Here is a 25031-nt window from a genome sequence, read left to right on the forward strand (position 1 = left end):
AATTTAGCTGTCAGGCTTCACAGTGGATTTCCTTTTCTGTGTCAGTAACAGAGCTTTCCTAAGTGTTTGGTTTTTAATTGAGCATATTTGCTTTGTTGTCTCCTCCACTATTCTCTGAATATGGTGTGCATGGTTGTTTATATTTTATCTTATCAGTTTTGTTTGACTTGCATTTTATTAAAATTATGGATAAATGTAGTTTATTACTTAACCAAATAGTTCCAAGAGAATTTACTTCCTAAAATTATCTTGTTCCACCCATTCTTATGTCTCCTTCTCTTGATTTCTCTCAAGTGCACAATTAATTGTTTTCAGCATGGTTTCTTGCAACCCATGTTTATAGATTTATTCTTATTCATCCACACGTGTTTGAGATACATAACTTATTATTCAGCATGTGTGTGTGTGCATGTATAGGTACATGTGTATGTGAGGTGAGCTTGTACATGCGCATGTATGTATGGAAGCTCAATGACAACCTTGAATGTTGCTTCTTAGGCAATTGCCTTTTTTTTTTTTTAAGAGATGGAGTCTCTCATGGGAAGCCTGGAACTTGTAAACTAGACTAAGCTGCCTAGAGGAATTCTTCTGAATCTGTAGTGACTCTAAATGTATGCGACAATACCAGCATACCCCCACCCCTCTTTTACATGAGGACTTTGGGGAACAAACGCAGGTTCTTGAACCCACAAGGCTAATCATCACTGAATTAACAAAGTCAGGGCTGCAGAAATGGCTGATGGAAGATGGCCAATACCTTCTAAACCATCTTCCCAGAACTATATTTCAGGTTTACTTATTATTTTGATCGACTTGTCATTCTGCATCATCAGGATTTATCTTTCTGTCTCAAGCATACAATTCCATGCTTCTTTGTGATCTCCATTCTCTTGAAATAAAATTTTCTGATTATATTAATTATGACTATACCACTTCTATTCATACTGTACTATTGCATCTCATTTTTACACATCCTGTTAAAGCTAATCGTTGTCTTCAGATAATACCTACTCTCCTGTAAGTCTGGGAAATCTTTAAATCCTAACTCTAATCTTACCCTATTCCCTGGACTCATTAGCTCACATCAGCCATGCATCCCTGTAGGAGGAGAGAGCTGCTTGTTGGTTCCCTGCCACTTAGCCCCAAAAATAATCACACAGAAACTGTATTAATTAAATCACTGCTTGGACCATTAGCTCTAGCTTCTTATTGGATAACTCTTACATATTAATTTAACTCATCTATATTAATCTGTGTATCAACATGTGGTAGTGGCTTACCAGGTAAAGTTCTGTCTGGCTCCAACAGGGCTACATGGCTTCTCTCTGACTCCACCCTTCTTTCTCCCTGTATATAGCTTAGTCTTCCCCGCCCAGCTCTGTCCTACCCTATCACTGGCTCAAGACAGTTTCTTTATTAACCAATCACATTCACAGCATACAGAGGAGAATCCTACATCGCCCAGCTCTGTTCTACTCTATCACTGGCTCAAGACAGTTTCTTTACTAACAAATCATATTCACAGCATACAGAGGGGAATCCCACATCACCTCATCATTTATTTTCACAACCTCTTGAATTCTACTCACAGCTTTCCTCTTCTCTGAAGATGCCTTTGCCTGAGAGTTCATTCTCATGAATTGGAAAAAAATAAGTTGAATTTAATTTTGGATGTAGGTAATATTCAATGACCTCGAACTTAAGTGTGACAGTACTTGGACAAGTTGTTTTAATCAGCGGCCTTCTGATTTTCATTAGTTTTAGATTTTCACCAGTCTGCTCATATCTTCTATTAGCATAAGCTCTATTTCCTGAAGGCATTGGGCAGAGTTGGCCATGTAAATTTTCAGACGTTCCAACAGTATCTTGTTTAAGAATGGCAACTTCTTCATTGTCTGAATCCTCCCTCTTCTGTTTCTTTCTGCTACCCACTGGCATGATGAAGGGCCAGGCATCCACATTGACTGTATGTACAAGAGGCCTTCTTCATATCATGTTTCATAGGATCCCCCTTTTTCATCCTGTCAAAAGTAGAAGGATCTGCCAGTGTCTGGGCCTTTGGAATTCTGTTCTACAAGCCACATTATATCTCAGTTTCCTCACCACAACATCAGTTCCAGTCACTGGGGTCCACTCACTGTGTTAGCTGTTAAACTGTTTCAGCTCCTACAGTCCAGCTGCCCTCTGTTGTCTGGGTTCCCATGTATTTCTGTATCTCCATTCATTTTTTTAAAATTTATTTTATATGCCAATTTCAGTTCCCTCTCCCTTCTGTCCTCTCACTCTCTCCATCTTCTCTCCACCCCACCCACATCCACTCCTTAGAGAAGGTGAGGTCTCCCAGGAGGGGTTAACCAAGTCTATCACATCACTTGAGGCAGCACCAAGGCTCACGCTGCCCCCCACCCTGTATCAAGGCTGAACAAGGTATCCATCCATAGGGAATGGGCTCCAAAGAGCAGATTCATGCAGTAGGGATAAATATGGTTTCCACTGCTAGTGGCCCCACAAATTTTACGTTCAATCTTTATTGGTGCTCCAGCTTGTCAATTCGGGGTCAATGAGCTTCCACTAGCTCGAGTCAGCTCTTTCTGTGGGTATCCCCATTGTGGTCTTGGCCCCTTTGCTCATGGAATCTCTCCTCTCTCCCTCTCTATGACTGGATTCCAGAAATTCAGCCTAGTGCTTAGCTGTGAATCTCTGCATCTGTTTCTATCAGTTATTGGATGAAGGCCATATGATGACAATTAAGGTATCATCAATCAGATTCCAATGGAAGGGCAGTTTGGGTACCCTCTCCACTATTGCTTTGCTCCATTCTTTTTTTTTTTGTTACCTTGGCGAGTCATTGCAATAGAACCGGTGGTAAGTATATGTATATGTTGTTGAAGAAGGTATATAATATTATTCAGATTACATAATTTTATAGTATTTCAAAACACTTTAACAAACAGAATATAAGTGAGTAGTAAATAAAAGAACAAATATATATTTTCCTATTCAAAATTTATATACTTGATTACAAAGAACTTGTCAATGATTGTTTTCAATTTCTGTTTGCTAAGGATTTTTTTTCTCTTTTGAATACAGATGGAAGCTTTAGACAGAGCCGACCAAACCTCACCTCCCTGTTAGTGCAGCCCATCTCAGCGTCCTTTGCTAAAAAACTGATCGCTTTGCCGAAACTGAGAATGGATAATGATACCTGTAGCCCTCTGGAGCTTCCATATAACGGTAAGGTAACCTGTGCTTCTTTACATCTGCTGAATACTTTAAGAACATTGATCATTTTTTATACCTCTTAAATTGAAAGGTCTATGATTTTTCATTTCAAAACTGCAGACTTTTGGTAGGAGAGGAATCTGTCTCATTCTGTGCTTCAGTAGGGATGAGGTTGAAAGGTATTTATAATTAAAATTTAAGAGATTCATGAAGCTGGAATATTTTTGCAAGGAGAAAAAAAAAGAAGTTTGGGTTATTCCAAAGAAAGGGAGCTTTACAAATAAAGCATTTGTACATGCATAGAAATCTGCTTAGTGCAACTTCAGAGGTTCAGCCTGGAGGGCTCATTGCCTGCCAGGGTTCAGTGGATAGCAGTGACTATCTGACAGTCTTGCTGCCTGCCAAGATTCAGTGAATAGCAGCAGCTATCTGGGGTATGAAATCTTTTAGTATAGAGCATTAAAGCCTAATTCCTGCAATTGACTAAAAAAATCCCTCTGTCTATACGCATCATTGCCCAGGAAATGTGTTTCGTTCGTTGGTGAAATTTGTCAGACTTGTTGGACTTTGCAAGATAAAACTGAAGCAGTTATGCTACCTGTGGTGGTATGAAAGCATGGGCTGCATCTTTTTTTCTGCCTTCTGCTTCAGCATTTAAGTTCTGAGGAAGAGACGGTCTTTACATGTTGTTAAAGCTGCTGTGAACTAAGACTCCAGTCCTTTGCCTTTGTGTGTCCAGATCTGAGGCTTTATCCACTGCCAGTGGTTTACATCTGTTTTTCTCCTAACAACAAAAGCATTAAAATGTGCTTTGAAGAAAACATTTCCAAAGTCAAGTTTGCTGGATGCTAGAGACATAGGAACTTTTCGGTGTATGTGTGTACATGCATGCATGTGTGTGTGTGTCTGCATATGGTTGCATTTGCCTCAGCATACTTGTGGATATGAGAGGACAACGTCTGAAAGTCAGGTCATTCCTTCGAAAAAATGAGTCCTAACATCAATCTTATCAGCTTGGTCTCGGGGATTCCTCTTGCTGAGCCATCTCTGCTGCCCTGAATCTGTTAATTCAGTGAAGAGTAGAGCTTTTTCTGCATTTCAGCAACTATCCACCTTTTAGGGTACTGACATTTCCTGTGATAATGTTGTAATCACCCATCTTACTAGTTAATGCCCCAGACTTTCGTCTACCAAAACAGAAAACCCACACATTTGTGAGAACCAAAGATGGATCTACCCCAGCTCTTTTGTAAACAACAAGCTGCTGTGTGTTTTAGTGAGCCTCTTAGCAAATGATGATGCCAATTGCCTTCTCAGCAGTAAAGCGTCTTCACGTGAAATGATGCTCTCTAGCCACAACTGAACATGAAGTTACAGACAGCAGCTATGGAGCTGGCAAGGAAAGTAGAAACTGAGAGTTGGAACTTCACATTTCCAGTGTCAAAGAAGCAACATGAAACATCTGCCAAGGAACTGTGTTATATACAAATTTTTAGAAAAATTAAACTAGCCTTAAACTTAAAAAAGAAGTTGATGTTTGTGAAGTTTTCATTTTTCAGAAAACAGATTTTTTTTGAGACAAAATTTCACAGTAGCTATTGAACCAGAAGTGGAACTCACTCTACAGTCCAGGCTGGCTCAAAACTCACAGAGATCCACCTGCCTCTGTCTCACGAGTGCTGGGACCAAAGATGTACACTACCACCGCCCAGCCAGTAAACAGATTCTTACATTTATATTGTTTGGATAGCAAATGAGCATACTGAGAGTTTGTGTGATTTAATTTAAATGTAACCTAAAAGGAGGATAACCACATCAAAGTTCTGCATAGAGCTATTTATAACTCACCAAAGACAATTAACTTCTGAGTATGTTATATACTCTTAAAATTGCATTAATTGCTCAACTGATGTGTAAAGATACAACATAAAAATACCAAAAAGGTTCTTTACTTCGAACAAGAGCGATACTTCTAGTTTATAAATTAAAAATAGTGTAAACCCCATTACAGTTGAATTTGTTCTTTCATTGAGCCTTCTAAGCATAGTCTTGAAATACAGTTAGAAAACCTTATTTCATCAAGATTGAGAAATAGGTAAATGTATGTGCACATCAAGTAATTATTTTATTTTTTAGCTTGTTATTGCAATGGATCAGTATTCTCTAACATCTAAGAAATGTAGCCAAATTTCTTCATTACAAGTGCTTTATAAACACTTTTACCCTTTTTATTTTTGACATTCATCAAGATTTTACAACAATGTAAGTAGATCTGAGGGTTCTCTAAACTCTATAGATTGGCCTGACTCTCTCAAACCTGTTGGTATATTCCATCTCATAAAGCCTATTTACGTACAGCAAAACCAAGATTCATTTTCTGAACTTTCTTTGAGCAATGACCCATTTCATCACTAGAAGAAAATTTAAAAACAGGTAACTCTGGACTTTGCTTCATTGCTTGGACCATGATAGTTTATAGTGCTGTAATGGCACCAGTGGTGAGTAGATTTAGCTGAGTAAGGGAGAAGGAGCGAGATGGAGACAGAGATGGGGGTTAAGTGTAAATGCTAGAGGTGGCAGAGGGATGATTAACCACTAAGTGAAGCAGTCACAGGTGAAGCGAAAGTCATTGAGTTGGCCATAAAGGGAAAACAATATTTTTCTTTGGAATGTAATAAATTTGTGTTTGTTTTTCAGTTATTTATACCAAAAGCTATCTAAGTGATTCAAATAATAAAAGGTGAGGAAAGAAATGAAATGTCAGCACATGAACTAGGTTTAGGATATATGTAAGGAAGAGATGAGGTCATTTTGTGGAGACTCTTTAGAGAAGCAAACCATTGAGCCAGAAGAACCACATTAGACTGAACAGAAACAGATTGGACTGATTAAATCATTGGATGCCCTGGATTTTCTGGTTTTGATCTCTCTTTGGAGAGCCTATCTGCTAATTTAGTATGTTCTCAATCATTTTAATTGACACTCAGCCAGGACTAGAAATGTTGGTGTCAAATATTAATCTGACCTCATGTTTAAGATTCGGGAATACATTGAAAATAATGAAGTGACAAACTATAGGTTAATATAAATTAAGTGGGAAATATACATATATCAGGTTTAAAGGAGGAAATTTGATAAGCTTGATTCACTTAATATTAAAGGGAGAATGGTTGTTTAATTTTATGCTGTATCAAACTTACCAAGGAAGACAAGTTTGTGCAAAAGTAAATGGTGTAAAACACAAGCTTATCTGCTTAAATAGAAAGAGGAAAACTAGTAATGTAGCTCTGATTTCCTTATTCTTAATTTGACACATTCTCTGGTGAAAATTAGCTCTATTAGAATAATAAAGCAACACTTAACTCATAATATCATTTAGGCTTTTTTTACAAGTTTCAAATTGTTGTAAATAGTTATCATTTGAATTTGTTATGATCCCACTTGAAAGAATTCATTTACATTTCTTTAGCAGATATTTCACTATATATTTAATGTATTAATGTTACAAATGGTGATTATACAAAAGTTGTCAGCAAATAGCTTATTTTAACTATTCAAAACATAGTTATTAACAAGAAATGTTCGTTTGCTTGGATCCATAAGTATAATTTTGCTACATCTGAAGCTAATGAAACTGTCTAATAGTATTAGCCTCAAGGATGCCCCCTGGGAGGAAAATCTAGAGGAATCTTTCATTAAAATTTGTTGACTATCATCTATCCATCCTGTGATAAAACATGTTCTGAGATACTATATTATTAGAGAGCTGATAGATTGACATGACCTCCAAATAATGCTAACAATAAAAGTTATTAAACTTTTTGAACTTACAAAGGAAAAACATATATGTAGGTTATTCTTTTTAAGAAGAAAAATTGTGAATGTGTTTTGCATGAGGGTCAGTGTGCTAGTCACTTTTCCAACACTGAAACAGAAATATTTGAGATGAAGGAGTATTGTTTGATTTTGTCTAACAGTGATAGGGTTTAGTTCATGGTCAGTTTGCCTTGTTACGTGGTCTGTAGTGACAAATCATTTGAGGAATCTATCAGAGACAGTGGCTAATGAAAGCAGAATGAGGAAAAACATGGGAGGTGGTTCTTTCTCTTCCCGAGGTGTGTGTCTAGCTATCAACTTTGTTGCCACTAGGCCCACTTCCTGCAAGTTCTATTATCTTCCCAAAGCATCACAGAGTAGAGATACTCATAGGGAACTTTCATTCATGTCTTAGGTTACTGACATCTAGTCATCAATGAAAAAGAAAATAGCCCTCAAAAACATGGGCATAATTTTAGTTTGTGTACACAGCTCTATACAGCAAAGCATATGGGTAAAATCAATGAGCTTGTGTATTCAACCCAATATGTCATCCATGTGGGTAAAATCAATGTTCCTATGTACACAACGGTATATGTCATGCATATGAGTCAATGTGCTTGTGTACACAACTTTATACAGCATACATATGGGTAAAATCAATATTCTTGTATACACAACTCATGCATATGGGTAATATCAATGTGCTGTGTACACAGCTCTATATGGCATACATTTGAGTAAAATCAATGAGCTAGATCACATTAGTAAAGACAAATAATCAGCAATAAAGGCTGCATGTTAGCAGTTGCTGCTGTACCACTTAGCAGTGACACCCAGTTCTCTAAATTCCTAGCAACCAATTGCACAGTGCACCTAGGGGTCTGGGCTGGAAGCTAAGAACAGAGGAAGTTGTGGAACTAAAGAGCAGCATTCATGAGTTGCCAGTCTGAAGTCCTGGCATAAAAGGAAAAGGAGTTTCAGAATTCACTTTGAAGGACTGTTCATGAAGGATCTGAAATACAGAACACAGGTGTGAGACCTATTGTCCAAAGTCCACAGACAGTAGACTCAGACCTGTTTCCTGGGGAGTGAAGGTAGGGCTTAGCCAGGGTGACAGAACTGTCATTCGCCTTGAACTTCTCAAGTTTCCAGTGTTCTGTTTCATCAGTTAACTCTTAGAAATGATTCAGCATAAATTTTTGTTTGTTAAACACTGACAGCAATCTGAAATGCACACTTTCAAGTAAAATCATTTTCACCTATACTATCCAATATCTCAGTGTTATTTTGTCATTTTTGTAGCTTTCTTACATTCTTATCTTATTGTTTTTAAACATTTAAGCATTTGTCTACTCTTGATAGATTACAGAAGCTCCAACTAATCTTTGGAGTTTACACATGCAATAAAATCTAATGTAATGTATGGCATCTATTTTGATGATCTGTTTTTCACAATGGACAGATGTTGTAATTTACAAAGTTACAACCTACTGGAAATACCGTGCTCTTTCTGTTTTTTCATCCTGCTATTTCACAGCATTCTGTGCTATTGTCTTTACACAGCTGTTCAAGTAAATATTGTATAAACATGCTTGCATGTCTAATTTGTGAAGCCCCATAGCTTTTTATCTGTAAGTCTCTATGCCAACACTGACCATCCCTCACAAGTTATTGAGACGCTTCACAGGTTGAAGTGATCTCACTTATGCCTTCTCTTAGGCTTCAGATCATTAGAAAACACTGATTATTCCTTATTTCTATATTTCAACTCTTCGAGGTTGCCCCTGTAGGACAGAATCTGATATATGCTCTACAGGTATCTGAAATGAATGTGGAACACATAGTTTACAGGTAGTGTTAATATATTTAATTTGAACTAAATTTCCCTTCTACTTTATTCAAATATTCTATATCTTTCTTTAAAACAATCACCCAGTGTGAAGTGATTTGTCCATCTTGTTGTGTCAAATTTTTACCTTAAATGTTTGAGTTCACTTCTTGTGTTTTTGTTCCGAACACTTGTTACTGATTAGTAGAGCCATTCAAAGAATAAAACAAGGTTCTTTCTAGCAACGCATGCCTTCATTGTGTTTAGATTGATAATTATTTAGCCTAAGATGGTTTTGGTTGTTTTATTTATTTTTTGCTATTTTGGTAATGTTTTGCTTTTAATTTTTCTAAGTCTTAATCTCTATTTCCATATGTCTCAGTAGAACAAATAGCATGCATTTCAAATGCAGTGTTTTATACAAATTGGAGCATTTGATTCAATACAATTATTTTAATTTCTATGTCTTTGCTTTTCTGAGCTTAATTTGGCATTTTTTATCTATGCCACATATTTTATTTTTGTGGTTAGATAACTTATTAGTGTACTAGAACTTGAACTCATTATGTTCTTTTGTGGTTACTGTAATAATTTCTGCCTAAGAATCTTTTTTTACTTTATTACTTCATGAGAACTGACTGTTTGTCATCTCCTAAGTCCAAAAATGCAGCCTCTATAATGCCTGCTTCCTAGAGGAAGAGTTATTATTTTGTTTCATTAAAATAAGCCCTTTATTGAGGGAAAGGAGACCATCTCTTAACTTCATTAATCATCATTTCGCATAACATACTTGCAGCTCACCAACAAGTAAGAGGTTTCAAAATCAGTGCACTCAAAAACAGCAAATTAAAATGAGGGGGAGGACACCTGATGACATTAGAATATCAGTCTTTATGATGTCCTGCCTGCAGGCTTCAGAACTTTTTCACGCCCTTGTACTTCATAAGGTTGTCCAAAAACAGTGTCTCAGATTCATCAAATTCTCTGAACTTCTAGACAGATCATTATATAATTTATGTGTATTCACATTTTAACTTAAATTTTGACCTAATTTTTCCTCAATGTTTGACATTTCTCAATAATTTTAAAGAAATTTATTATTGTAAATTTATTTTTACTTGGAAAATGTAGTCTAGTATCCCAGGCTACCATATTACCTGTAAAGAAAATCTACTCTCTTTGTGTTCATCTCTTAGCAATAAAAACACAATTTGGTGTGTACACAAAGATTGATTGGCGTAAAATATAAGGTGACATTAAAAGTAAACAAAATACTTAAAGTGTGCACTACATGGCCATTGAGCCAACGGACTATGTACAAGATGTAGTACAAAGCCGAACAGAATAGATACATCAGTGCTGCTACCACTTAACCTGGGCTAGTAACTATTGCTATTTCTAAATTCACGGAAGAAATGTGAGGACCGTCACAGGGAATAGCAAGGCCCTGAACTGTAAGAGAGAAGCTGTTACTTTTGGTTAAGCAAGGTGTCTTTGCCAGAGAGCAACCAAGCGAGAAGGGCAATAGAAAATTAACCCTCTAATCCTTCACATCCACAGCCTACTGATCAATGTTGAAGCCTTCCATTGGCTACACACTACCTGAATCCTGCAGTTATGGGTGCAGAATGATGTGGTCCATATCAGGCATTCTCCTGGAGCACTCACATGGTCAAGGAGTCAACAGTAGATTTGATAGACAAATGGAACCTGTGTAGATGAGGCAATTTTCCAGAAGATTAGTTTTCTCATTGATCCTATGATTTGTGGCTTGTAGAGGTTTGGTAGAATGATGTGGAAAATTAATCAATTTTATCAAATTTCACTCTTACAGAAAAAGTTTTGCTTCCTTTTCATATTCATCAAAATATCATCTTTACTCCTTTTCATATTCATCAAAATATCTCTTTACTCCTGCAAAAGGAAAATGTATATTTTTCAAATACATACACCTCCATCTGTGTCAATGTGTATGTGAATGTGTGTATGTATACTGGAGATAGGGTGAGAAACATTCCTTTTTTAAAAATATATTAGCTGAACTGCCATAGGATACAGCAGCTTTATTTTAAGGAAGTTTATGTAAATAGTTGACATTTTAAAAAGATAGTAAAGGATTACAGAACACCAATTATTGAAAATGTGAGTTTATAACAGCCTTTAATCCCCATGGAATGTAGAAAAATTGAAAACACACATACTAAAGTGTCATTAGTAGACGTAATTGTACTTTAAACTCACATACAAAAATTCTCAAGCATAGAGAATAGACAAGATTTCTATTAAAATTAGAAAACCTAGAAAGAACAGTGTCTAGGAAAATAAGAGAAGTTTAATTATTATGATTGGAACACAAAGCTGGAAGTAATCATTTTTCTCTCAATTTCTGTAGATAGCTTCCAGGTATTTCTGAAATATTTACTAAGGTTAGTTCTACCATGAATAAAGACTTGTTAGTGTTCTGAGACAGAGTAAGAACCAGTTGATCTTAACAACGACAGGAATGCAACAGGTTGTTGTCTCTGGCACACACCGGTAGACATACACCTGTAGGAATTATTTCTCTAAGCCTGACGAAATTCAGGAGTGGTGAGAGGCAGTCTTTGTCTCCTGACCCTGATGCCACTCACCATACGTGAATGCAAAAACTTCTGAGTGAGTCAAACTTTCTCATGTTGAAATATTTCAAACTTCAGATGTCATATTTTAAAACTGTCATTTAGCAACATGTAAAACAGAAACCATTTGGTAAAATGAGTTGGAAATGTAGGGACATCCACATGTGTGTATGCACTATGTATTTAAACAATAAATTACTTCTGAGTGTTCTCAAAAATTTCCTCATTTCAAATTTCAAGCTATTTTTTATCATTTTCAAATAAAATTAATATTAATGAAAGCTTAAAACTATATCAAAAATATTTTCTCTTAGTTACTCAAAAGCAAACTACAGACAGAATAGCTATCCATATCTGAACTCTCCCAGAATAAATAACACAATCATTATAACCACTAGCATCCTTTTGCTACACACTCCACTAGCACAATTCAACTGAGTCAATCATTTCAATAAAGTCCCAATTGCAGAAAGCTCAAATCAAGGTCACACATTGTTCAAAGCTGTCCTTTTTCCTGTCTCCAGTTCTTCATATTGAGCTCTCTGCATCTTTCCAATTAGTACTTTCAGCATAGGGATTTTGACAATAGTAATGGGGTGCCTTTCTCATTGCATCTTTCAGATGATACACGGTACCATTTTGTTCTACCACTGGACCTACTACCATTTTAGATAGCTTGCTTACATTGCTTTCTTTATTAAAGTCACCTTTTTCAACTTCTCTTTTTCAGATCAAGTCTGAACTGGTATATCCATTCTGCCTTCCTTCTTTCTGCTTCTACCAGTTAGTCTTCACTGTTGTTGGAGCTCTGATTCAATTTCTGACACCATTCTTGGATTGTGTGTACCAATTCTACTCTACTGTGGAGATTTAATTTTCTTGCAACTTATTTATAAATATTAATATTGAATTATTACTAAATTAGGATTTATTTTCCTAACTAATTCAATAAGTTATAATATACTACTACATTTTCTGTGGATGGCTTACAAAGTTTATTATAGAAGTTTGCAATTATACACAAGTTCAGAAACACAGTTTAAGTGAACCCATGGACCAATCACACAGCTTTAGGTAGATTTATTTTAGCTTCTATTCTGACACATCTTTACCTTTTCCAAAGAAAATTTAGAGATTTCAAAGAATGCTTCAGTAGATGTTCTCAAAGAGAAGAGCATAAAATCTCTATAATTGTGGTAGCAGTCATATTAACAAAATTAGTCTGTGTTCTGTAATACTATCTAGTACTTACTACAAGTTTAATGGTCTTGGTTATCTAACAATTACTGGTTTGTTAAATAAGAATTGAATTGAAACTGACATGAATTTTCCCTTCCAACTTCATGTGTTGTCTTCTATAAAATCTACTGAGTAAATACATTTTTTTTCTCGAAACTGCAGTTATCAAACATTGTCCAACAATGCAACCTCAGTCTGGATTCTGTTCTCTTCCATTTTCTTTTCTTTGAACATTTTCTTAGTTTCTGGTACTATAGGATTTTCAAAATTATCTTGTGATTCTCCAAATTTTCTTAAAGACCTTTCTTTTTAAATAAAAGAAGAAAGAAAAACAAAAACATAATTTCTTTGAGAACAGAGACTGTGGTCTAGAAAGTATGACCTGCAGGTTGACAATGTTTGTGGCTTTAGAAAAATTCTTCCAAATACCATTCAGATAATAAGGCTTAGAAAATAGTTATTTTTACTATATTTCAACCCAGATATATAAAATAAATCAGTACACTGATGTATCTGATAATTTGATTCACGTTATCTAATTATCTACCCTATCTACGAGTCATATATCTATCTCTACCAGTCATCTAGTCTCCATGTCAGTAAGTCCTTTCTATGACAGATGCCTGCTTCTCATGACACTACATATCCTAAGAAATAGAATCATGTCACCTGTGTGTACTCAGTTGATGCTGCTCCTCCTGTTTCCAAAGATCTCCTTCTCGCCCACTGTAGTCAGACAAGCATCACACTGTCTCTTAGGAATGCTTTTCCCTACATCTCATGTTTTCCTGCCCCTACCCTAAGGAAGCTATTAACATCCTCACTCTACTCAGTGTGCAATTTTAAACCACTGCATGTTATTAGCTCCTACATACACCTGTATTCTCAATGTGCTTCTTTGACTTTGCCCATTGCATTTATCCCTTGGCAATTCTTTTCCTTCTCATTCTGTTATCTCTGCCTCCCCTGTGTCTGGGTCTGTCTCTCCTGCCTGCTCCATCCATCATCTCTGGGTGTTTCTTTTTCACTCTAGTATTCTCAGATTTTTTTCTCTTGTCTAATTTTACAAGAAAATTAGTGTTTCCCTTTATTTCTAGAATTGCTTCCATTATTTTCTCCATTTGCCTCCCCCTTTATGTACTTCCTCTGATATTATTTATAAAGCTCCCATTTTTGTTTTTTTTGTATCTTACATTTGTACTTACATGGTGACTGTTTCTGTAGCTTCTTGTGGTGTTCTGGGAGGATTTCTTAGTGCTAACATCAAAGCATTTTAACCATTCTTTACTCAGAGCCATCTAATGCATTACCTAGTATGTCTTTTTTTGTGCATTCCTTATAATTATTCTATCTTATTTAGCAATTATTTAATGATTTTGATGTGTTCTTCATCACTAACATATTCTGATGCCTTTCTGTATTTAGTTACAGTGCTTATATTGGCATCATGTATATTCCAATGTGGCTACTTTGTGGGGGCCATTAACCGTTTATTGAGTCTTTATTTAGTTGTGCATATAAACCTTATTTCTGAGTACTTGTTGCCTTAGATGTACAATTTTACCCTTTTGTGATTTATGGGAGGACACAGCTTATGGTCAAGACTCAGTCTACACCATCCCGAGTGAATAGGGTAAGAGCCAATTTCTACTACTATTAAACTACTCTAAAGCACCTTCATTTTTAACCAGTTCAGTATCAAGGGATTTGCTGTTATTAGATGCTGTTCTAGGAAGAGAAAATATCCTTGGGTTTTAATACAACCATCTCTGGGGATGTGGAAGAGAAAATAAATACCTGAGAAAGAACATTTGTTGAGATCTCTTTGCAATAGGCTTTGGCCCTGAAGGCATAGGAAGGTCTGGCTAACCTGATCTCTGGACCACTTGGAAATCACTCTTTCCTAGCAGTGTCTGCACCTGCGGTCAGCATGTAGCCATTATGTAGCCACTATGTACATCCGTGTGTCCTGTTTGTGAGCACATATGCTGTGCTCCTGTTTCTTAATAATCTTTTCACAGGTGAACACTCACCTACTTGCCATTATCTTCTAAGCTGTTTTCCCACGTAGGCTACCTTTGTTACCTTCTCTAACTTCTATTATAGATGGTGCTGTAGAGAGCTAAACTATTCCTTGCCCAAAATACAGGTTATCTATTGTTGCTGCTGTGAGCAGATACTTTGCTTTAACAGTGAATTGTTTACTTGAGTAATGGCAGCAGTGGTAAATGGAAGTTAGAATATCAGTTTATCAAAAACTTCACAGAGATTTGTTACTAAAATTTAAAACCTGACCATGATCACGGTACTGTTTGAGTGAAAGAACATAAACTATGCATGTTTATTTTCGAATATGGACATGGAATATTACATTAATATGCATCAAGATCTACACATAATGAAAACATAAATGAATAGAAGAAATATGTCATTTTGCTATATTACTGTTTCATTATTTAGATCAGTTCTTTGCGCGGGTGTCTCCAGAGAAGTCATTTGTTAGTGGAATAAGACAAGGGCTCTGGGTCTTTGCCCTGACTCTAGGCTGACTGAATGAACTGGCCGGCATTCTGGAGCCACATCTTCTGCTTTCACTATCAAGAAAATTAGTGAACAACTGCTTAGGCAGAGCTACTCTTCATAGCTGTAGCAATAGCTATGGGGAAGTTCACCAGAGGAAAACAAACCAAAGTCAGCATCAACATATTACCTTAATACATAGCTGGGTTGGAAAGAAGAGGTTTTAGAAAAAAAATATACAGATTTATTTTATAAGAAATGTACAACATTTTGGAGATTGGAGAGATACGTCATCTGGTAAAAATTTGCCACAAAGGCCTTTATATTATATTACTTATTTTCTTACCGATGATATGATAATATAATTGCATATGTTCTATTATCGTTTAATAACTCAAATTTAACAATGGTAATGTATATAGAAGGCTAAAGCCATACTAATATTAATATTGTATGTGTTGATTTATACTGAATGTTTCTACAAATTTTTATTCTCTATCATCTATAATAAGCTAAAGGTCACTGAACAAACCTCACTTAATACCGAAGTATGAGTGATATATAGATCTTATCTGATATCCATCATTATGTTAGATATGGATATCAACACAATAGTGACTATTAAAAATAATTCAAAATAATGTAAATTTATATGTCATATGTATTCAGAAAAAAGGTTTCTTTTGGCATTTTTGCATCACAAATATCATTTTATTTGAATGCACTACCTTTTACTGGCTTATAAAAACAACCTTCCTCAATTTCATTTGTAAAAGTGATATTCTTTTACCTCTTTAAGAAAAGGAATATTCACACATAATCACAAAGATATTTTGAACAGTAAAAAATGTGTAATTTAAGGTTATAATAGAATGATATCAATAAGTATCTTCAAAATACTAAGATTATACATATAAACATTAACATATTATGACTATATAGAAAATCTTTACCCTTTGTGCATATATAAAGATTAAAGAACAGTGAGCAAAACATTTAGATGGGGAAATTATGTTAATAAAACCATTACATTCAGATACAATTAGAGAGGAGTCAATCTGTATTAGATATAATAGTAAGAAAGATAAAGAAAATATTTTATATATGAATCCTACCTTTTGTGAAAGTGAAATTATGCATTTTTCATAATCTTATAGAAACTGTAAGAGGAATAAAAGGCCCTTAAAATATGTGGGAGTTTGTATAGTCCACATAACAAAAGTAATCTAGGAAAAGGAGATATAAAGTTATGAAATATTTGTTTACACATGTATATGTATGTTTTGTGTGTGAAAATATCATTAAGCATAGGGCATGTCTGGACAGTTTAGTTCATTCCAAGAATGCACATACATGTAAACACTGTGAAGGGAAAGCTTCCAGCTGTTTCTACAGATGACTCAACATCTGCTTATGGGAAAACCTCTTAGCAAAATAAAACTAGCAGTGAATTTCTTAATTTGATAAAAGGAATTTCCCAGAAACATATATCAAGAATGTTTTAAAATATAAAATGTTAAAAAAAAATATTCTGCTTAAGTTAATAATAAATGGTAAAGATCAAAGAAGACTGTTTTTGCCTGTTTTCTATGCCTGGGCTCCAGGACAAAATAATAAGTTGCTAGTAGGAAGCAAGGTTAAGCAGACAACTCAGTGGGGGATATCTGTGATCTCAGCCTTGGGAGGCAGCGATAGCAGGATCACTTGGTCTTGTTTGCCAGCTTGACTAGCTAGTTGCTGAGTTGGAGGTTAGTGAAAGACCTTGTCTGAAATTAAAGGGAGGACAGGAAGGTGGCTCAGCAATGAAAGGAGTACTGGAGAGATAGCTCAGTGACCAAATACTTGCCATATAAGTGTGAAGAATGGAGATTTTATTCTCAGAAGCCAAGTAAGAGCAGATTGGGCATATCAACTTACTAAAAATACCTGGTTTTTGCATGCATAGAGCAAACTGGCTGGTGAAACAAACCATATAATGAAACTATACAATCCTTTGAGACAACTTGCCTAAATGAATAAAGTAGACAATGATCAAGAGAGATTCTTGATATCAACATCAGGCCTCCACATTCAGGCACACACAAGTATGTTCACACGCATAGACTGACAGACAAAAAGACACAAGAACATACAGACGCACACAAAATACACACTCATGCCTCAGACTCAGGCAGATGAAAATCAATAAATAGGAGAACAATAGAGCATAATATCATATGTCACCTGTTATCAACCTCTGCTTTGCACATATGCACACACACAGGTGTGCACACACACAGGTGTGCACATACATGTACACAAACAGACACTCATACATACACACATAAAAAAGTGAAAAGGAGTTGTCTTTATGGAAAACTACCAAAATTAAGAACCAAAGTAACTGAGAGGCCATGGGCCCAGTCTGTCATGGTGATGCGTGGACCAGGCAGAATGGATGTCACTACAAAAAGCAAGAATGGTGTGTGGAGATGTGAGAGACAGAGAAAGAGAGCAGTTCAGATGCTGTGAAGAGAGGCAGAACTGGAGATGTGTCAACAGGGGAGATACAGACTAATGTGAAAAGCATGTATTGCCACCAGAGTCCATGGTGGTGCCAAGGCCAGTGCTGCTTCCAAAGAGCATGTCTGGGTCCATGGTCCTACTGCATCTGTGTTGATGATGGTGTCGGTGGCCTATGTTTTCACCAAGAACCATGAGCATGCCTGTGGTCTGGACTGCTACCTGAGGCCATGTTGATGTGTAAGAGCCTTGCAGAGCTGGTGCTGCCCTCACTGGCCCTGGGAGTGCTGGTCCCAACCCTCATGGGAGAGTTGGTACCAATGGCAAGGGCAAGGGAGAGCTGGCTCTGCTTTTGGAGGGGGTGGAGGGAGGCTGTCCTAGTGGAGGTCTGGGCTTACCAGCACAGCTACTATCCAGGTCCATAACCAGGGCTTCGAGTTGGCCCATCACAACATCTAACCCTTCTGTGACTGCTGGAGTGCATGAAGAGACTGGTCTGGCAGAACCATAGTCCCAGGATCTTGACGACTCGGGGCAATAGCAGAACAGCCAAGAAGAGTCTCACTGAGGTTCCAACGTAGCAGAAGCCAGAGAGAGGCCTTGAACCAGAACCAATAATCACTGCAATAAACATTTGTAAGGAAAGTTGTTTGAGCAAAATAGTATATGGCGTGACACCCTGAAGCTCCCAAATCTACTACATTAGAATATGTGATGGAGAAGAGGGAAAGATGGAGGAGTGAAGTCATTTTTTAGATCGATTTCTTTGAAGGGGGTAAATGCTATAATGGTGGAGAACAGACACAGGACTTGGAAATGAGTTGGATTAGAGTACTTAATGTGAAATTCATAAAGAACCAATTAAATTTGTAGATGAAAAAGAACCTTATGGATAAATTAACTGCAACATTTTGAAGATTAGCATGAAAATTTATTATAAATCAAAAGTATAAAAATAAATGGCATTCTTGTATGCAATGTAAATTATTAGAAAAAAGATATAAAATAATAAAATAAATTCAATAATAGTTGAAACTCTTGAGGAGAAAATATAAAACTTTGTTGACAGACATAGGCAAGTGAAATCAGCTAGGAAGTGTACCATGTGTCTGTACTAAAGAATGGGTATCATTCCCTCAGACAGGGCTAGGGCTAATATGCAATATTAATGGAAAAACAAAAATAGAAAATCATGAAGCTTAAAACTTTAGTATTAAAGTTCATATGAAACTGAAACACACCTGTAAGGCCATAAATAAATGAATATGTATTAAAAATCTGTAGAATAAAGCTGTAATAAGATGAACTACACCATAAATTATATAATGACAATTTGTTTCCACAGTCTCAGACCAGGATCAAAGCTATCAACCTGAAAAAAAATCAAATTTCATTGTTTTATGTGTTTGAAGAGCATGCGAATTACCTATAATTAAAATAAGAAAGTTTTCTAGCATTTAATGAAATTTTTTATTACCCTTATTTTTTGTTGGTAGTGGCACATAAGAGTCATGATACATGCATGAAGGCCATAGGATATCTTCGTGAACTCATTTCTCTCCTTCCACCATGTGGGTCCCAGGTATGGAACTGAGAACATCAGCTTAGGAAGAAACTGCTTTGCCTGCTGGGCCAGTTCGCCTGCCCCAAGGAAATGCTTTCATGCTAAACCAAGCAAAACAACAAACCCAAAATCACTAACTCCTGTCCCTAGGGATTTAATGTCCTCTCCTGATGACACACAAATGGAACACAGAAACACATGCAAGCAAAATATTAATGCAAATAAATTTTAAAAAATAAGTAGAGAAATTAGTAGGGTTTATTATATAACCTATGAAAATAGATTCTATTATATGAAAATATGCTTTAATATTAAATAGTAATAATACTCCATTTTTATTGGATTATGTGTACATTTTGTGACCAATTTCTTGAGTTCTTTGTATATTTTGGTGATCAGGCCTCTGTCTGTTGTGGGGTTAGTGAAGATGTTTTCCCATTCTGTAGGCTGTTGTTTTGTCTTGTTGACCATGTCCTTTGCTTTACAGAAGCTTTTCAGTTTCAGGAGGTCCCATTTATTAATTGTTTCTCTCAATGTTTGTGCAGCTGGGTTTATAGGGAAGTGTTCTAAATTTTGACCTTTTTTATGGGTGAGGGTTGTGGTTTTTTTGAGACTGGGTTTTCCTGTAGCTTTGGTGCCTGTCCTGGAAGTAGCTATTGTAGACAAAACTGGCCTCAAACTCACATAATCCAATAAATAAAAAAAAAAAAAAATAGAGTACAGACCCAAACAGAGAACTCTCAACAGGGGAATCTAAAATAGCTGAAAGACACTTAAGGAAATGTTTAACACTCTTAGTCATCAAAGAAATGTAAATCAAAACAACTCTGAGATTCCATCTTACACCTGTAAGAATGGCCAAGATCAAAAACATTGATGACAACTTATGCTGGAGAGGTTGTGGGGAAAGGGGAACACTCCTGCATTGCTGGTGGGAATGCAAGCTGGTACAACCCCTCTGCATGTCAGTGTGATGATTTCTCAGAAAATTAGATAAACCTTCCTCCAGACCCAGTAATACCACTTTGGGATATATATCCAAAGGGATGCTCAATTGTGCCACAAGGATATGTGCTCAACTATGTTCATAGCACAATTGTTTGTCATAGCCAGAACCTGGAAACAACCTAAATGCACCTAGACAAAAGAATGGACAAGGAAAATGTGGTACATTTACACAATGGAGTACTACATAGAAGGAAAAAATAATGACATCTTGAATTTTGCAGGAAAATGGATAGAGCTAGAATACATTATTTTGAGGGAGGTAACCCAGACACAGAAAGACAACTATCACATGTACTCAATCACAGGTAATTTTTAAACATAAATCAAAGAAAACTAACCTACAAACCACAATCCCAGAGAACTTAGACCACAATGAGGACACTAAGAGAGACTTACATAGAGCTAATATACATGGAAAATAGAAAAAAAAAAAGCTCTCCTTAGTAAATTGGGAACATGGGAACCTTGGGGGAGGGTTGAAGTGGGGAGGGGGAGAGGCAGATGGGGGCAGAGGAAAATATAGAGCTCAATAAAAGTCAATAAAAATTGAAAAAATAGGAATAATACTTGTAAACTATTTTATGTAAAGTTTTCAATGATGATATGATAGCGAATCACTTGGAGAAAGTGTCTTAACCTCCTTTTCTAACATTAATAAATATCATTAGATTATAATAAAGAATATTAACATTCACAGAAATACTTGTATATGCCTTTTTTTTTCCCTCTCTTTTTTTACAAGCTGTAACATTCTCAATCCCCCAGAAGCTTCCTGTGTTGGACCCAGTGCTGGAACAAATGTGAGATTCAGGGTGTCACTTCACAGCTTTCAGAGCAGGAAGGTGGCATTTGTGTCATGGTGACCATAGCAGGATAAATCCCTAAAATAGAGTCAGCATAAAAATAATCTTATTTGGCAACTAAAGTGTAACTTTAGCTATTTGAAAAAAGTAAATCATGTGGAGTTATATTTACTACATAAAAATTTCTAATGTTTTTAGGGAAACACAACAATATCAATAAGTTCTTTTAATTTCTTTTCTTTAAACAGAAAAAAGAACTGTCAGTTTGCAAGTGCAGACAGTCACGGAATTTAAACCAGTCACTAATGTTGTTGGGTATCTAAGAGGCTGGACATCACCAGGTAAGTTGGCTTAAGTAGTTATAATCTAGTTCCTAATTCATATAAAATGACCAAAGTGTTCTATTTTCGAAGATAATTTAAAAATGGAATTCAGTATCCTATTTTATATGTAACTGGAGGTTTAGGTGACTAAAAGAAAATTTATATAAAAGTTTAAAATATGTTTTCCTTTCTTTCCTACAGCGTCATCAGAAATCAGCATTAGCAGGCAGGGTATCAGAGAGTGTGACATATAGGAGAGTGTAAAGGCCAGGAAAGGAGACAAGAGGGAAGTTTATATTTGTTAAAGTGAAATAGAAATCAAAATGTTATACTTTTTTTTTTTTTTTTTTTTTTTTTTTTTGGTTTTTCGAGACAGGGTTTCTTTGTGGTTTTGGAGCCTGTCCTGGAACTAGCTCTTGTAGACCAGGCTGGTCTCGAACTCACAGAGATCCGCCTGCCTCTGCCTCCCGAGTGCTGGGATTAAAGGCGTGCGCCACCACCGCCCGGCTAAAATGTTATACTTTTCTTATTTTCTTACCTTGGTAGTATGGAAAATTTCAGTTCAATGACAAAATACTTTAAAAAATTATCATAGGTGATGCAGTTGTTGAAAGCAAATCAAATTTGGGTCTCAAAACAGAAGCTTTTAATGCTATTCTCCGTCACAACCTTAATATATCTTCTACTCATAATTCCTCTCAGTGTTTGTTCTTTTGCATGTGAAAGGTCATCCACTCATAGTTTCTCCCAATGGCTACGTGATTTTGGGTTTGAAAGGTCTTTTTATGGAAATGATTATTTTGTTAGGTGTTAAATAACTATACCTTCCTTTGAACTGTTGATGTAATGGTCAGTCTAAAAATTAAAAATAACGGTAGTTGCTACATGACCAGTTAGCTGACTAATGCCAGCACACTCTGGTTCATCACACGGCTGGATCCCAGTTCACCGAATGACAGCAAAGCATGTGCAGTTTACTACTGTTTTCATTTTATTAAGTATTTATTTATTATACACATGTGTGAGAAAGAAGATGGGCATGGTAGTGCCATCGTGGGCATCTGAGTGTCAGAGGACAACTTTCAGGAATTACTCCTCTCCTTCCATCACAGACTGCAGAGACTGACCTCAGATCTCTGGGCATTTGGGTGAAGTTCATTAACACATCCAGCCAATCTGCCATTCCCAGAGCAGCAGTAAGGTTTTATTGCACTCAAATCACTTCTGTGGATTTGAGTTGGATACCTACTTATCACTCCTTGGAGAAATATTCTTTATAACACTAAACCTAATTGCTGACCCAGAGAATTTTGAAATCAAGTTTAATTTTTCCCTATTCCTTGACATCCAGCTCTTAAAATTTTCATGCAATGTATTTATTCTCCATGGTTCTTTTATTGTACAACCTGTCATCGCAGTATCCTTAGACACAGCCACAAATAAATTTAGAAATCCATCTGACTGTATCTCACGTATTTCAGTGGCTTTTATTATAACCAAGTCCAATTGAAGTATGAGAATTTACAAGTATGAGAAAGTACAAGCTTTTCCACTTGTAACTCCTCACAAGAAAACAAAGTTATACAAAAAGTGTACCAGATCTATGGTAATGAAATTTTAACCTACCAAAAGAAGTTTTGCATGCACAAATTTTCAAATATTGCTCATTATGAATTTATTTTTTATTTTAAAATTTATTTATTTTATACACCAACCACAGTTCCCCCTCCTTCCCTCCTTCCACTCCCCTGCACCTTTCCCCCATCCCACCCCCATCCACTCCTCAGATAGGGCAAAGCCTCTCAAGGGGAGTCAACAAAGTCTGGCATATCAAGTTGAGGTAGAGCTTCCATGTGAATAAAATAAAAATATTGTTTATTCACAAGTATTTCTTATTTATGGATGCTATAGTTCAGATTGATTGATTGATTATTAATTTATTTAGGATATAGTTCAGCTCAAAGAGAACTTTCAGATGTTTCTGATAGATAAGGGAAAAATGTCCAAGAGTTAAATATTTGAATATATGCTGATATAATGTTACATGTAGTTTTAGATCCTTTTAGGTATAAATACAGTGGTGAAAGATTTAAATTCATTGCTGGTTCCAATTCAGAATTGAAAGCTAAATGATTCTATATCATTACAAATTTTTGAACAATCTTTCCTTGTGTAGTCAAGGGTGATCCATTTAATTCATTTAGATGTAGGACCTACTTTATGCCAGATACTGTTCAAAGTAACTCATAAATAATAAATTAATTTAAATGATGGAATGATGTATTGTTAGTTACTTTTTTTGTGTTTTACACAGAGAGGTTAAAATTTAAAAGGCACACTTGCCTGTATAGTTACATGGAAAAATCACCTAATCAAACAATAATGAGAGTGCTTTTTCATAAATATATAGGGTTACTTGATCAAATAATGTGAACTCTCTTGATTTTGTGGATAACATACATTGACCAAAACAAAACAAAGTAAAACAAAGAACAACAAAAAAAAAAAAAAAAGAAGGGAAAAATTAAGAGGACTCTCAGGAGCTATATTTTGATCCTCCTTTAACTATGTGTATAGTCAGTGAACCACACTAGAAGGACCATATCCATGAGTCGTGGAAAGTTTTCTATAGGAACATCTAAGGAATTGTATGTGACCACAAGAAATAAAACATGTGGAAAGTTAAATTATCAATGGTCCTGGCTTGATGGTGTTCGATTTTTTTTTCAGAGAATGGAGAAGGGTTAGAAGGATAAAATAAAAAAGTATATCCCTATATACCTATTCTTTTTACAGTCTATACATGACTAGCAAATTTTTTAATATATATGGCTCCTAAGATACTTTTTTTCAGATGTGTTAATAGCTCATTGTTATTCACTAAGCACACACAAACATTGTTGTGCACTTCCCACCATGATGCCAAAATGATAGATAAGAGTTTCATTGTGGTATATTGTAAACTTAATTAACTAATATTCATGTTGCAAAGAACAGTAATATGGACCTAAACTTTGGATTCATAAATGACTTTAGCTGCTGTTTCTGCATTGATATCCCAGACATAAGAATCAAGAAAAATGGTGGAAAATGCTAACGTGGTATTAATTATCAGAACAATTTGGCTCAATTGGTTCTTACTTGTACAATAGACTTATGTAAATGTCATTAAACTTATTGTTGAAGTTTACATTTTGTTTTAATAATTCCTGTTTCATTCTATTTCCAGACCGGTATGTTATAGTTGGCAATAACCACCATGCTGGATACGGATATAATGGACAGGAATGGGCCAGCAGTACGGCAGTCATCACAGCATTTATCCAAGCCTTGATGTTAAGAGTGAAGAAAGGATGGAGACCAGAGCGTACCATTGTTTTCTGCTCATGGGGAGGAACGACTTGGGGCAACATTGGCTCCTACGAATGGGGAGAGGTAAAATAAATTCATTAATTATAACCTTTTATTTTATTTCCATTCCTTCCATTCTTTTATTTTCCAGATATTTCAGTCTAATATTATTTTTTATATTCTTTTTTTAATTTATTTCTTTATTAATTAATTAAAGATTTCTGTCTCTTCCCC

The 25031-nt window shown here is 35.8% G+C and overlaps 1 protein-coding gene across 7 annotated transcripts in view; it reads left to right on the plus strand.

Moving 5' to 3' along the window:
• The window catches only part of Naaladl2 (N-acetylated alpha-linked acidic dipeptidase like 2), a 1236187-nt gene that overhangs the window by 876942 nt on the left and 334214 nt on the right, over nt 1-25031 (plus strand). For all 7 annotated transcript variants that reach the window (XM_050142050.1, XM_050142054.1, XM_050142052.1 and 4 more), the window contains 3 exons: nt 3091-3234; nt 21372-21464; nt 24676-24881. In XM_050142050.1, coding sequence (XP_049998007.1) covers nt 3091-3234; nt 21372-21464; nt 24676-24881 — 443 coding nt within the window. The remainder of the gene's footprint in view (nt 1-3090; nt 3235-21371; nt 21465-24675; nt 24882-25031) is intronic.

Source organism: Alexandromys fortis, unplaced genomic scaffold, assembly GCF_014885135.2.
Source record: "Alexandromys fortis isolate MF-2015 unplaced genomic scaffold, M_Fortis_MF-2015_v1.1 scaffold_41, whole genome shotgun sequence".
NCBI classification, from domain to species: Eukaryota; Metazoa; Chordata; class Mammalia; order Rodentia; family Cricetidae; genus Alexandromys; species Alexandromys fortis.